This window comes from Blastomyces gilchristii (genome assembly GCF_000003855.2).
Source record: "Blastomyces gilchristii SLH14081 genomic scaffold supercont1.27, whole genome shotgun sequence".
Lineage (NCBI taxonomy): Eukaryota > Fungi > Ascomycota > Eurotiomycetes > Onygenales > Ajellomycetaceae > Blastomyces > Blastomyces gilchristii.
Genome location: NW_003101655.1, coordinates 111,397 through 126,076, shown reverse-complemented (window position 1 = coordinate 126,076; position 14,680 = coordinate 111,397). Strand labels below are relative to the sequence as shown.

Here is a 14,680-nt window from a genome sequence, read left to right as displayed (position 1 = left end):
CTCGAAAAGAGTCGTCCCCAGCATAGAGCCTGGGTACTCCGTCCGCTCATGCCCACATCGGCCCCCAACGACCCGGAGCCATGGAGCAAAATCCACCCGGACATCGAGTCCAAAATCATGCCCGGGCTGACCAATGGCAGTCCCCAAAGTTCATGGCCTACTTTCCCTGCAGGCGTGACGTACCCTTCCATCCTCGGCGAACTGTACTCAGCAGCCTTCACCGCTGCCGGCGGTTCAACTGGCTGTGCTCGCCCGCGTGCACGGAGCTGGAAATCATCGTCATGGACTGGATGGCGCAGGCGCTCGGGTTGCCGGATTGCTTCCTCAGCGCTGCGTCGTCGAAGTCAGGGAAGAGTACCGGCGGGGGAACTATTCAGGGCACCGCAAGCGAGATCGTTGCGACCGTCATCGTTGCCGCTCGGGAAAGACATGTGAGGGACAAGGCGCTGGCCGAGGGGTTGGTGGAGGGCACCCCGGAGTGGGAAGATCGGACCATGGAGCTGCGGACGCGGCTTGTGGCGGTGGGCACTGACCAGACGCACAGTTGCACGGCGAAAGGTGCGCGGATTGCCGGGGTGCGGTACCGCGCTATCCCCACACGGCTGGAGGATGGTCTAGCCATGACGGGGGATGGATTGCGCAAGATGCTAGAGCAGTGTGAGCGCGAGGGCCTGGAGCCGTTCTACCTGACTGCCACGATGGGCACTACTAATTCCTGCGCCATTGATCGGTTTTCGGAGATCAAGGCGGTGCTGAAGGAGAAGGAGGCATGGCAGAAGATATGGGTCCATATCGATGGTGCGTATGCCGGTTCCGCGCTCGTGACAGAGGAATGGCAGCACATTGCGCAGGAGTTTGCGGAGGGAGTGGATAGCTTCATGGTGAATCTGTCCAAGTGGCTCTTAGTTAACTTCGACGCCAGGTAATGTTTTTTTCCCTTTTGCTGCTTTCTTCCAAAAAAAAAAAAAAAAAAAAAAAAAAAAAAAAAAAAAAAAAAAAAAAAAAAAAAGGAAAAAGAAAAAAGAAAAAGCAAAAGCAAAAGAAAAGAAAAAAAGAAAAAAAGAAAAAGAAAAAAAGAAAAAGAAAAGAAAAGAAAAAAAAGAAAAGAAAAAAAGAAGAAAGAAAAAGAAAATATGTTCTTTACATATTGCTTCATACTCTCCTCTCTCCCTCATGTCTGCCACAGTGCTAACGCCCACACCCTTTTGTCACCAACTATAGTTTACTCTATGTCTCCAACTCCATCCACCTCACCAACGCTCTGGACATAACCCCTGCCTACCTGCGGAATCCCAGCAGCCTCACCACGCCCGTGACAGACTTCCGCAACTGGGGCATCCCACTGGGCCGACGCTTCCGCGCACTCAAGGTCTGGTTCGTCATGCGCACCTACGGGCTATCTGGCATGAAAGCGCATATCCGCAAGGGCATAAAGAACGGCGTCGTCTTCTCCAACCTCACTAAAACGCGACCGGATCTATTCGAGATAGTCACAGGGCCTTCGATCGGATTGACCACGGTAAGGGTTAGAGGCCTGGATGAGGCCTCCCCCGCTTCGACTGCATCTTTGACTAATGGCACGTCCGGTTTGAACGACGGGGTGGCCAAGACAGTAGGGTCAAAGGACACGTCAACCATTTCGACGCAGGCCCTTACTCAGAAGGTTTGTGAAAAGATCAATGCCGGCGGCGAATTATTCCTGACGTCTTCGGTGATTGGTGGGTATACGGTGATACGGGTCGTGAGCGGGAATCCGCTGGCGCAAGAGAAGTATGTCCGCCAGGCATTCGAGGTTTTGGTCAAGGTTACTGAGGAAGTGTTGGCGGAAGAGCGCAAGAAGATGCAAGGACAGAGCTTGCGAAACTAAAAGGTTGCACATAGATCTCACTCAGCGATAGAAGTTAAAACAAGGGTGGTTAATGTTGGCTACTGAGACAGCTATTTGGTAAAAAAAAAAAAGTGTTGGTTAGACTTAGATAGATTTTCTTTTACGACGCAAATGAAGGGACGTATCTAATTAGGATATCACCGTACCCTCCCAGTCAGATTCCAGTAAGTCTCCGGGATCCTTGTTTGAGATACACCAGGCTCGGCAACATATTCAACTTAGCTGCAACGACTGCCGAGCATTGGCCCGTACCCAGATACTTTCAGGAACAAGTCTGACAGAATATTGAAATAAAGAGACTAGGTTTATATATGCATATATATGTGTTATATCCAAATAGATCCGTATCTAACATGCTCCCTCTATTATCCAAAAATATTTTATTCCAAATGTTTATCCAAATTGCTATAGATATATCCCCTATTGATCCAATACCATAACCCCAATCCAACGTCTTCGTGGAGAACAAATAAACCAAAAAAACAACGCCTCTCAACCTCTAGGAAAGATCATGACCGGCACCACAACCGCGGGCACTTCCAGCCTCACAACCGAAAAAGCCCACGCGGGCCCCGCCCACAGCGCGAAAGTAACGAGCCACACATACCCAACAAGGCGGTGCCACATCTTCACAGGCCCATCTCCCTTGCTCCCGGTGACACTGCGGTATATCCACCGGACCGCGTCCTCAAACATGATGCCCCAGGCCTGAGATAGGAACAGGGATATGCAGCGGGAGTCGCGGAGCCGGATGCCCAGGATGCGGTCGCAGTCTATGTGGACGAGGCCCGATATCAGGAAGATGAGGGTGAGTTTGGTATAGGCGGTTACGAGGAGCAGGAGTCTGTCTTGCAATCGGAGGTGTGTTTTGGCGGTAGAGGCTTTACCATTACTCTCGTCGGTACTGGTGATGCGGCTGGTGTTTCGGGTAGGGAGGCCTGGGAGACCAAGGACTGAATGGGTGATAAAGGAGGCGCCTGATTCGAGGGGCCGGAGAAGGAGCTGGTGCCAGAATCGCCTGTTGGTTGCCATATTTTGGCGCGGTGTCAGTTTTTTCTTGCTTTGTTGCTTCTTGTGCAAGTCACGGAGAGACATATTTGGAGGAAACTGGGATTCCTTGGACATATACTATACATACCTCCAAAATGTCCTGATGGAATAAACCTGTCGAATATCTCCAAACAACGGCTTCCAATCTGAAACCTTGGCCCCGCACAGCCCTACAGCAACCAGCGAGAAAAAGTCATATCCAATAAGCAGCGAGATATAGGCACATATACAATGGCCCACAAGAATGCCGACCGTCTCCCCGATTTCAGCGGGCGATATGTCATTCGCCATTATCCGGGCGAAAATTCGGTCCTTGCCTGGACCAAATTTCGCCTGCGCATCCTCAAGTGGTTGGCTGGTAATCAGATCGAAAACCAGGTATAGCAGAATGAAGCGTGCGGTGCGGAAGAGGAGAAAGCTGCGACGCGATGGAATGTGATGCAGCCTGCCAGAATCGAAAGAGGGCACATTTCGGGTCTGGTCGGCGCGATTAATCCGTCTTTTGTTAATGGCTATGTCAAGCGACCAGCGGACTTTATCGTAAAAACAGTTCCTTGTAGAGGCAGCGTGTGTATCGGCTGTGTCTTTGTCACCGTCGTGCTTTTTTCTATCGCCCGCCTCTGTAGGATATGAGATCTTAGACAGGCATACGTTGTCCAACACCTCAAGCGCAAGCAGAGTTCCAAACTCCAATCCGATGAAGATATTCCATGGCTGGACATAGCTAGCATGATGAGCTGTCAGGCAGACGATCGCAACCGGGAGCAGAATCACCGGAAGCATGCATATCCGTTTGTAGGAGTTCGGGGGGACGTAAATGAGCGTTATCCCTTGTAATGCAATCGCGACAGCAACCGCCAGGTATGGGATAAATATGTTAAGCTTCATTGCTGTGATCTCCCGCTCCTCTCCTTTTCTACTCGCCTTCTGTTTCTTCCAAGGTCCAGTTATCCTCTGCTCTCAGCCTCACATCCGCGATGCTCAAAAACGGGCTCAAAGCTATATCAGCGCCATCTCAGCAGGCCGAGTACAGATTAGATGCCAGCAACTCTGCTGTTATTAATTCGCTGGGTTCCAGATCAGAAAGAAACTTTTGTGCGCCATCACGAAGAGGGAAAAAAAAAAAAAAAAAAAAAAAACCGCACCTAAATACCAAAAAAGCAAATAAATCCTTCGCATGCGGGGAGCCATAGTTGGGTCCTCACCCTTAAGATATTAAGATTGGGACCGTGGATGACGTGTACATATATATGTAAATGGCCAATAGGTTGCCCAAGCAGTTATGGCTGCGGTGTCGTGTATTTTTGGGCGCTAAGTCAGCCAGTCCCCACGGGAGCTTCGAATTGGAGCAAGGCTCGGCCGTATATAGCTACCATGCTAGCTTTGGGTTATGTCACTGTTGACAATAGCCAAGAAGGAATCCCAAGAAGGATTCTAAAATAAGAGAAATATCTCCCTTGCCTCTCAACGGCGGAGATGTTGTTTGCGGGGCACGCAACTTTACATCAAGATTCCGCTGCAACAGCTCCCGATTCTTGGATGCTGTGGGGAATGTTCTAACTCTCCGCTCCGCCCCGTCCCTTCCCGCTCCGCTCCGCTCCCGAACCCAAAATTCACTAGGGAGCTAACTATAGCCCACGAGCAGCTCTCAAAGTTGCACGTCTAAATAACGGGATCACCGTGATATCCAGCCCGGTCTACACATGTACTTGCGGTGAAGTATTACGATGAACTACGCTACGTACACTACGGATTCCGTCCTCATTTTATAGACTAAAGTGGAGAGTTTCCATGCCGGATGCGGCCCGACTTAGGGCTTGGTCCCGCCAAACCCTAACCCTAATTCCGCTCCATCCCGACCATTCACGCCGACTAAAACCTACAGAGCTGCTTGTATTTTGGCAAATTTAGATTTACCCCCGATTGAACTTGAGGTCTATCAAAAGCCTGTAAAGCTAGAATTCTACTTTCAAAACACACCCATCCTCACGGGGCGGAAATGACATTTCCTTTCCTGGAATATCCCGGACACCGCTGGGCAGAGTTATGTCACTTAGTTCAGGGCGCAAGCATCTGCAAAATATGGGAAACATCCCCCAGTCAGGTGAACGACTTCCCAGAACACAGTTTAGATGCGTTGGATGGCGAAGAACTCAAAAGGATATAAAAGATATAAATAAATTTGGGGCTTCCTGCCACACACAGACTACTGCCATCCGCCCGACTTGTCATAACTAGTTTCATAATCTATTGGTTACATCTACAATCTGGGGCCAGTTCTTGGCTACAGAGGGTTAATCAATATTAATACGCAGCGTACTCCGTACTCCGTAGATTAGAAGGAAATGGTGTCCACTATATATATATGATAGGCAGAATGTTGTCTTTGTATTGGACAGTCTCACTTACACTGTGTAGAGATGTCAAAGAATCATAGACTTCAAATTGAGAGTAGAGAAGGATTTCCCCTGACCAATGATGCATGTACACAACAAAATCATGTCATTACGCTGTAGTAAAGACTGCTTGAGATCTACATACACCTCAGCCAGGGTAGCCAGATGAGTGGCTGGAAATAAATTCTGCCCCCGGACTAAGGTGCTGGGAGGTGGTCTCCTGCATAGTCTCTGACTGAAATAGGAGAATAATAAGAGGTATAATAATAACTAGTTACCTCTTCTGTCTTGAAACCTGCTGGCATTTGAAGTTAGTCTAAATAACGATTGCAGCACTCGCTATTCAAAATAGTTACACCTATAAATTTCTTATGGCATGCGGATAGATTAGTGTACTCCGTAGTTATATCCCCAGGCGTGGGAATGCTAGCATCATTCGTCCAATTCTAGATCACCTCAATTGACATCATTGACGGGGAGGGGAATTAATCAATGACCATGACCATGCTGAGAATATCCCTGCCAGCTCACCCTTTTTTATCAGCAGAGCTGCATATTAGAGATGAAGAGTACATGTACTGTACATACATCTGTAACTCCTGTTCCTGTTGCCGTGATCTGCAGCGCTCCGTGCATTGCATCCTGCACGGTGGAGTGAGTTACGCTGGAGCTATTATTATTGTCAATTTGTCTGCGCGAATTCTCAATAATTAGTTGCCAATCTGATCTAGTCCAACACCGTACTGTGTACATGTGTGCACCCGGCGGTCCCTCTCCATCCTGGCCACCTTGCTCGCCAAGGGAATTTTGTTTTTTTTTTTTTTTTTTTTTTTTTTCCTTGAGAGAATATGGCCATACGAAGGTAGCTCGCTGTGGGTTGTAATGATCCATCTGTAAGTTACCTATACAGTTACCTATACACTATACAGAGTACATAAATACATATTTCATGCGCTGGCACCCGGGTCTTCATCCCATCCTCAGTTCAAGTCCCAATGGAATAGAAAATAATGCGCTAGGGATTTGCGGCGAGCTGATTCGCGCTTGGCTCTGACCAGCTTTCGTTTTTTCTCGCCGTTCCTCGCAGAACCTTGGGATGTTATAGGTTTCCCCCGTCCCGCCAAGCGCCCCGTATCCTTTCATATCCTTTCACGCCTGTGGCGCCGGATGCATCTTTTCACTATTTTCAGCCCGAATCCAGCGTGATTCACCGCTTGGCTCGACTTCGCTGGCGCTGATCCAGCTCCTGATCGGCAGCCAATGCCGAGATTTGTCGCTGCAGGCTTGAAGCTCTCTCTCTCTCCCTTGACTAGCTACGGAGTACAGTGGGGTATTAAGTTTGAAACCCCCCCCCCCCTGGCCGCCGAGATTACACTAACCTCTATATGCTGCTTTTTGCAAAGATCTTATATTAATATTTTATATACCATCCTCCTGCCTCTATAACTGCCTTCACTCGATGAGGCATGGTAGCAGAAAGATTATATAGAATACTATCATCAATAGCATTCCATGCCTCCTTAGCTGCCTCTATTCAAGCTCTTTTTGTAGCTACGCTACTGTAAATGAGCGGATGTAAAAAAGGGGTAACTAAATAGTATGATAAAAGCAGCATTCCGACATAACTGGGTTTGGGTTAGTGAGATATTCTTGGGGGGTTCAAACTTTTAATACCTGACACTGTACTCCGTAGTTAGTTACGGAGTAGCTTCCCTCAATATGATCGATCGTGCTCATTATTGCTCATACCCACACAATAGCTAGTTAGCTGTGTACAGTACAGTACAGAGCTGCTGTGTCGAACAGGATTCAGCAAATGCTCAGCAAGAAGAGGATCACTGTGATTTTGTTATTGCCTACAAAGGAATCAGGAGAAAAGACATGTACAAAGTAAGTTACTAGTTACACCTGTACTACATATCTCTTGTCCCTTGATCCACATTCCTCAATCCTCTAGTAACTTCTATATTAACAGAAATATCCTTAGGCCAGCCAGCTGAAGCTATTCCGTCCCCAATGGATGGCCTCTCAGTCCAATCTCTGCTACTATATCTAAAATTCCAATGACGCACCATTTTGCCTGTTCCTGTTTCCTTGTCATCTGCACTTTTTGTGCCGAACCAGCTAATCATGCAGGTATCTTGTGCTGCTGCAGACCAGATGCGGGTATGTATAGCGGCTCAGGGCCTAGGGTTCCGGCCTTTTTTTTTTTTTTTTTTTTGATTATGAACTTGCACCTTGTTTTTTTTTATTCTCAAAGAAAGCTAGCTGTATGCATCCCCGTCTCCTTTCCCGCCTTGTGTCACTTCCCCTGTCTCCCCACTTCTGGGTTATATGCGTTGTCTCCTTGTAGGCTCTTTTTTGACGTTCTCTTACTCCTACACAGCAGAGTTTTCGCAGTCAATTGGGGCCCTGTCAACATTTAGATAGACATACCATCTATACCCGTACATGTGTAGATATTGACATATATCTCCCTTTTCATATCTTGAAAAACAACTTGCTCAACGGAAACGGCTTCTACTCTTCCTTGGTCCAAAATGCGGGCTCTCAAGCTTCTATTCGCCACGGCGAGTGTTGTTTCCGCAGCATGTCCCTATATGTCAGGGGATGGGCCTGACTCCCAGAATGGCCCCCTCGATCGCCGTCAAGAAGCTTCCCACGACACGGAGAAGTTTTTGAGCCAATTCTATCTCGATGATAAGGACTCGGTAATGACAACGGACGTGGGCGGTCCAATTGAAGATCAACAGAGTTTGAAGGCTGGAATCAGAGGCTCAGTGCTCCTTGAGGATTTTATCTTCCGTCAGAAGATTCAACACTTTGATCATGAGCGGGTATGTTTCTTTCAATTATAATATATATATATATATTACCAATTTTAGTCGGCTAATGTGATTTTATGTAGGTTCCTGAGCGCGCTGTCCACGCACGAGGAGTTGGTGCCCATGGTGTATTCACCTCCTACAGGGACTGGAGGAACCTCACAGCAGCGTCCTTCTTGAACGCCAAAGGCAAAGAGACACCAGTGTTCGTGCGGTTCTCCACAGTCGCCGGTAGCAGAGGCAGTGCTGACTCTGCTCGGGACGTCCATGGCTTTGCGACACGTCTCTATACGGATGAGGGCAATTTTGGTAAGCTCACTCAATATTGGCATTATCAAAACCCGTCATAATATAGCATCTCTGACTATGTAACAATGTAGATATTGTTGGAAACAACATTCCAGTCTTCTTCATCCAGGACGCTATCCAATTCCCCGATTTGGTTCACGCCGTCAAACCGAACCCGGACAATGAAATTCCCCAGGCTGCAACTGCCCATAACACGGCTTGGGATTTCTTTAGCCAGCAGCCCAGCTCAATGCATACACTCTTCTGGGCCATGTCCGGGCATGGAATTCCTCGCTCAATGCGCCACGTTGATGGGTGGGGCATCCATACATTCCGCCTTGTCACTGATCAGGGCAAGTCGACTCTCGTCAAGTTCCGCTGGAGGACTCTCCAGGGAAGGGCGGGCTTGCTGTGGGAAGAAGCGCAGACTCTCGCAGGGAAAAACCCGGACTATCATAGACAAGACCTTTGGGATGCCATTGAATCCGGAAATTACCCTGAGTGGGAGGTACGAGATCCCCCTATTCATACTAAGTTCCGCCCTTGCCTTTTCCCTCTGTTATTCCTTCTTCTGTACGTATTACCATCTTCAATCCAAGACTGACTTTTCGTACCCTTTGTGTGTATAGCTCGGCGTCCAAATGGTGGGTGAGGAAGATGCGAACAAATTCGATTTCGATTTACTAGATCCGACCAAAATCATCCCAGAGGACATGGTTCCCTTCGTCCCACTCGGAAAAATGGTCTTGAACCAAAACCCAAGAAACTACTTTGCTGAGACTGAGCAGGTTATGGTAGGTCCAGCCCTTGAATATACATATATACATACGTACAAATTGTTTGGTGAAGCGTATATCTAACCGTAATTCCGCAGTTCCAACCCGGCCATGTCGTTCGCGGCGTCGACTTCACTGAAGATCCCTTGCTCCAGGGTCGTCTTTACTCCTATCTTGACACACAGCTGAATCGCAATAACGGTCCAAACTTCGAGCAGCTCCCAATCAACAGGCCCCGCGTCCGTTTCCACAACAACAATCGTGACGGTGCCAGTAAGTTCCCTATCCCTTTTTTTTTTTTTTTTCTATATCGATCCCAAGCATATTGTACCAACGACCCCAACAGGTCAAGCGTTCATTCATCTAAACACCGCGGCCTACACACCCAATACGCTCGCTGGTGGACACCCTCTACAGGCCAACATGACCCATCACAGAGGTTTCTTCACCGCACCCTCGCGTAAGGTCAACGGCCCGTTGACGCGCGAGCGAAGCCCGAGCTTCGACGACGTCTGGTCCCAGCCTCGTCTATTCTACAACTCCCTCACCCCCACGGAGCGACAATTCCTCGTCAACGCCATACGCTTCGAAACCTCCCACTTAACAAGCGAGGTCGTCCGCAAGAACGTCATCATCCAACTGAACCGCATCGACAACGACCTCGCCCGCCGCGTCGCCCGAACAATCGGCGTTGAAGCCCCGACCCCGGACCCAAAATTCTACCACAACAAAACCACCGTCCCCCTCGGCACCTTCGGCATGAGGCTCGAGAGACTCGACGGTCTGACAATCGCCCTGCTAACCACCGGTGATGCGGACGATGTCAAAATCGCCGAAAGCCTCCGCAAGGAATTCGAGAAGGCCAACAAGAAAGTAAATATCAGACTCGTAGGCCCAGTCCTCGAGCCCAAGCAGGGCGTGACCGTGACATACTCCGGCGCCGACGGTGCCCTCTACGACGGCGTGATCATTGTCGGTAACATGGTCACCAGCGACTCGACGTACTACCCCAACGGACGGCCAATGAGGATCGCGGAGGACGCCTACTTGTATGGAAAGCCCGTTGGCGGTGTGGGCCCAGGTGGTGATCAGGCTATGAAGGCCGTTCTGGCTGCGACTCGGGCTAGAGATCAATCGCCGACGCAGCCTGGTGTGTTTGTTTCCAAGGATGTGAATGAGGGGTTTGCGAAGCGGTTCTTGGACGACGGGCTGAGGGAGAATAGGTTCTTGAATCGGTTCTTGATGGATAGCGATGCTGATCACTCGTAAGTAGATAGTCTTGGGTTGTGTGGTTTTGAACGTTTGTGTTATAGCTCCTTACTTCTTTTCTTTTCGGTCATGAGGTGGAAGTAAAAATTGTGTACTTCTATTTTTGTGTGATCTGAGAAGCCATATTTTTAGTTACTTTAATTATAGTTGTTAAATTCAGGGATGTTATGTTTCTATTCCCGCCTTCCTTTCTTGAATCGAAATAAATTTGTTGCAAAACTGACATGCAGTCCAATAGAAAGGGGCGAACTGTCAGGAATCAGGCGTAATTAAATAATATAACTCCCAATTAGTTAACTAGTTATTATGATTAACAATATATATAAACCAACAGAAACAATAAATAACTACATATTAATCAATTACGCATTATATACCAAAAACATGATGCACATATGACCCGCAGGCTATATAGAAATACAAATCCCTCCCTTCAAATCCCTCCTACTCCCCACCACCCAACCCCTCTCACCTTAAACTTCCCCTCCCCGCCCGCAGTATCATACCCGCCACCGAAACACTGAACCCGCGCCCGCCTCTGCCCTAAAGATCGACCACTCCGCCACACTCGCCCCAGTCCCATTCCCCGCATTCCGATCCACATCGTCCAGCGCCTGGTTGCCCCAGATCAACAGCGTCGCAAAGCGCGTGGCCGGCATCGGCTGAGCCAGGGTCACGTTAGTCGTGTTTCCGATATAGCGGGCTATGACGTTCAGGTCTGTCGTTGCTGGGTCATAGGGGTTTGAGACGGTGAGGGAGGGGACGTTGGCGACTGTGAGTGTGCCGGGCGTGGAGGGGACGGATAGTGCTGTCGATGGCGTGGACTCCTGTTCTTGTTGTACGGGGAGACTGAGTGGAGCATTGTGCAGGACGACCGCGAAGGATTCAGGGGGTGCCTGCGCCCAGTCGAAGGCGAACCCGGCGATTTGTTCCGAGATTTCCTCATCGGGGAAGGAGACGGTTAGCGCGGAGGTGGCGTTTGCGCGCTTAGGTTGCCATTTGGTCGAGGCGGCGCCGTCCACGGCCGCGATGGGAAATTGGCCCGGTTCGTACTCGTCTGGCGATGAGACGGGTCGGCATTGCACCATGTTTCCCGGGAAAGTGGCTTGGGAGCCGATTTGGCGATTGCGGATAGTGAGCGGACCGGAGCCCGGGAGCGAATAGATTGTTACGTTTGATTCCGGACCGACATGGACGGGGATAGGGGCGTCGGCGAACTTTTGATCAGCCGTTGAGAGGGGCCGGGTATCCGTGGCACGCTGGATCATCGTATGTGTGTAATTCGAGACTGCTTTCAGGGGCCAGCCGCGCCAGTAGAACGTCCGGTAGGATAAATGTGGGATTTGAGGAGGCAGGTTGGGATCGATATGCAAGACGAAATCTGGGAGGAGACGCAGACCCATATAGCCGAATAAGGCGACTTGGTTGGCGCCGCCGTTTCCAGTTAGGAATGGATATGCGGGGTGAGTGCCGCCGTTTTCCGACCAGTTGTCTATCAGCTGCTCAGAGAACTGGAAGAATGGAGCCCGGATATATGGGGAATATGAGTATTGGGCGTATGTGTAGGAGGAACAGCCAGAGGGAGAAATTTCGTTGGCGACAATGGAAAATATCGCATAGGTCATGCCGGGGCCGTCAGGGGATTGTTTTGCAGCATACTAGATAGGCATTAGCAGAGTATAACTCCATGCGTGGATTGGGGCGAAAGGATGGACAGCGGGGGAGCGGGTTTGCCGTTACATACATAATCCAGATCACTCAGGGCGTTTTGCGGCGAATATTCATCTGTATATCTTAACGGAAACGTATTAAGCACAATATCCGCTTGTTTCACTAGAGTGCTGCCATTCATCGTCGTGTATTCTAGGGTGACGTCTGCCCCAGGGTCTCTCAACACAAGTACGTTTTCCGCCATCTCATTCCACGTTTGATTCTGCTCGAGGCCAAATATTTGACGCAGCGAATTTGCGTAGAGCAGCGTTGTAGCCATCATGGGCATGGTGAACCCCCCTCCATCAACGTGATTAGCGTATTCGTCCTAGATCGCGGTTAGGATGTATTTTTAGACCAACTATAGAGTATAGGAGCTCGCAAAGAAGAGAAGAATCTTGGAGGATAAGCACATACCGGGTCTGTCATGTTAGTGAGCGTCCATGTCGTCCCGTTCTTCTCCAGGAGATCACCATATAGTATCGCAATCGCATTATAGACCGGGAACAGCTTCTCTTTAAAATGTTGGGTATCGCCAGTAGTCACCCAATTATTTATCATCTGGAGGCCAATGTCGCCATTAAGATGGTACTGATAGTCGAAGCAAGGTCCTGTGCCCGTACAATTCCCAAACCGCCCACTAGTCCATGGATAGATCGCAGCACCTTCGGAGAACCTTGTCTGATTCTTTGACGATGTAAACGCAGTGTGAACATTCCCAATGGCCTGTCCATATTTGGAGAGACGATAATTGGTGAATGATTGAGCCGCTTGTGGAAATGCAGTAACAAGACCCGGCTGCATCCATATATCCGCATCCCAGAAGATTAGGCCGCCATATGAGTCGGAAGTCAACCCACCCACAGAAACGCTGCCCTGGTGGATAGGAGCGTTGTTGGCAGCCTGGAGGGCGTTCTCGCTCACAGTCGACTGGAGAAGGTAGAACGGATTCGTGACGGCCGTTACAGCAGATTCGATGATGTGGCTATCCAGTGGTAGCCAGCCAGTTTCCGGAAGTCTAAAATCATCGACAGAGTCGTCTGGGAAAACAGTCGACCACTCGCCGATGTGAGACTCCAAAAGAGAATTATACCCAGCGTTTGCGGCGTTTGCAGATGCGTCCTTTGCCACTTGTCCAGGGTTTTCAAATCCATCGGAAGACGCAACACCCACAAATTTAGTGACGATACTTTTCTGGCCAGCGCGTAACTTAACGTCAGCGGCCTGGGCGATTGAAGATTGGTTGATGTGCACATAGGGCGGATTGGGGACTGATTTCAATGACTCCAAGTCAACTTCCTTTGAGCCCGTTAACGTGGCATAAATGTGAGCCGTCACATTGGGTATCCCCACAGGGCTCACGGAAGTGTAAATCGCGCGCCCATCCTCACCCGAGGAAACAAATTCCGTCCGCACAGCTGAGTACCCATCGATGACATTAACGACTTTCGCCTCCACATCTGCCGAAGGCGTAATAGCCATTTGCACAACGGCCTGATTAACATTCAACTTATGCGCAAAAAGCTGGTACGAAATATGAAACGATTCCTCCCTTCCAGCAGGGGACCAAGTATACTCCCAATTCAGCAGACCGCCTTTCATATCCAGCGTGGACTTGAAATTCGAGATCTCAGCGGCATCAACAGTAGCATCAAGATACTGGTTGTTCCCCAGGTCGAGAATCAATCCACTCCAATGCGGCACGCCGCTAATCACGCTCTCGCCGCCGTACTGGTTCATCCATGGGAAATTGCTACCGTTGGTTGACGGCTGGAGATCATAGAAGCCAGATATGGTCGCGAAAGTTTGCCGGCGCGAATACAACGGCCATCCGTTGATGACGTCGCCATTAACGGGGACATCGAGTTCGAAAAACGGGCCCGCTGCTGCGACGTTGATGCCTATGTATCCGTTTGCGATGGAGCCGCGGGATTGATAGTGACCCTGGTCGAGGTTTGTCGTAGTTAACCTCCAGTTATCGTTGTCCCAGGTGACGCAGGGGAATCTTGTCAGGTAGAGGAATTCAGCGCAGTCCGCCCTATCGCGTTTTGCTGCGGAGTCGGATGACATATGGTTTTTTGCGAAGACGTTGGCGACCCTTTCAGCAAATGGGAGCGCTAGTATGGTCGAAGTGTACAGGAGGAGAAGCGCGGACCTCCATAGTTGAAGCTGTTGGGGGTTAGTCGGTGTTTTTTGAAGTTGAGAAGGAGCAGGGAGAACCTGCAAGCTCCAGTTTACTCACAGTGATCCGCATGGCTGGTGAGCTGCTTTTTCACAGGTTCCCCGCAAAAGCAAACGAGGTGATTATAAAAAACAGAGATCTAATACTGCATCTCTTTGATGACGCGTAGCGATGAATTCTGCCTAAGCTCATGTAAAGCAACATAGAGATCTACATCCAGGGAAATGAAAGGACCTTTCTGGTAGAAAATGAATATAGGGAGCGCTGTTTAGACGCGAGAAAAAAAGACTAGGAGA

General features: G+C 49.4%; 4 protein-coding genes across 6 annotated transcripts; 2 read left to right on the top strand and 2 right to left on the bottom strand.

Annotated features, from left to right (window-relative positions):
• On the top strand, positions 1 to 2,326 carry BDBG_08682 (aromatic-L-amino-acid decarboxylase). Its single transcript, XM_002620837.2, has 2 exons — positions 1 to 922; positions 1,222 to 2,326. Exons 1-2 carry the CDS (start codon positions 81 to 83, stop codon positions 1,865 to 1,867), a joined length of 1,488 nt encoding a protein of 495 aa, XP_002620883.1. The 5' UTR covers positions 1 to 80; the 3' UTR covers positions 1,868 to 2,326.
• Positions 2,167 to 4,196, bottom strand: BDBG_08681 (uncharacterized protein). The gene is made up of 3 exons (XM_002620836.2): positions 4,144 to 4,196; positions 3,027 to 4,005; positions 2,167 to 2,906 (listed from the first exon to the last, which is right to left on the bottom strand). Exons 2-3 carry the CDS (start codon positions 3,824 to 3,826, stop codon positions 2,381 to 2,383), a joined length of 1,326 nt encoding a protein of 441 aa, XP_002620882.1. The 5' UTR covers positions 3,827 to 4,005; positions 4,144 to 4,196; the 3' UTR covers positions 2,167 to 2,380.
• Positions 4,197 to 7,042: 2,846 nt separating this feature from the next.
• On the top strand, positions 7,043 to 10,829 carry BDBG_08680 (catalase B). Of its 3 annotated transcripts, none has more exons than XM_031723676.1 (7): positions 7,043 to 7,500; positions 7,721 to 8,171; positions 8,243 to 8,468; positions 8,540 to 8,955; positions 9,077 to 9,241; positions 9,322 to 9,496; positions 9,570 to 10,829. In XM_031723676.1, the coding sequence occupies exons 2-7, from the start codon at positions 7,875 to 7,877 to the stop codon at positions 10,490 to 10,492; spliced, it is 2,202 nt and encodes a 733-aa protein (XP_031580933.1). In that variant the 5' UTR covers positions 7,043 to 7,500; positions 7,721 to 7,874; the 3' UTR covers positions 10,493 to 10,829. The 3 variants fall into 3 exon arrangements, with proteins under 3 accessions (XP_031580933.1, XP_002620881.1, XP_031580934.1); XM_031723677.1 differs by lacking the exon at positions 7,043 to 7,500 and adding an exon at positions 7,546 to 7,604 and having other exon boundaries at positions 7,724 to 8,171; XM_002620835.2 differs by lacking the exon at positions 7,043 to 7,500 and having other exon boundaries at positions 7,536 to 8,171.
• Positions 10,830 to 10,992: 163 nt separating this feature from the next.
• BDBG_08679 (acid trehalase) lies at positions 10,993 to 14,456 on the bottom strand (the record flags this gene model as incomplete). Its single annotated transcript, XM_002620834.1, has 4 exons — positions 10,993 to 12,150; positions 12,237 to 12,530; positions 12,620 to 14,371; positions 14,445 to 14,456. 4 exons carry the CDS (start codon positions 14,454 to 14,456, stop codon positions 10,993 to 10,995), a joined length of 3,216 nt encoding a protein of 1,071 aa, XP_002620880.1.
• Between the last annotated feature and the right edge of the window lie 224 nt (positions 14,457 to 14,680).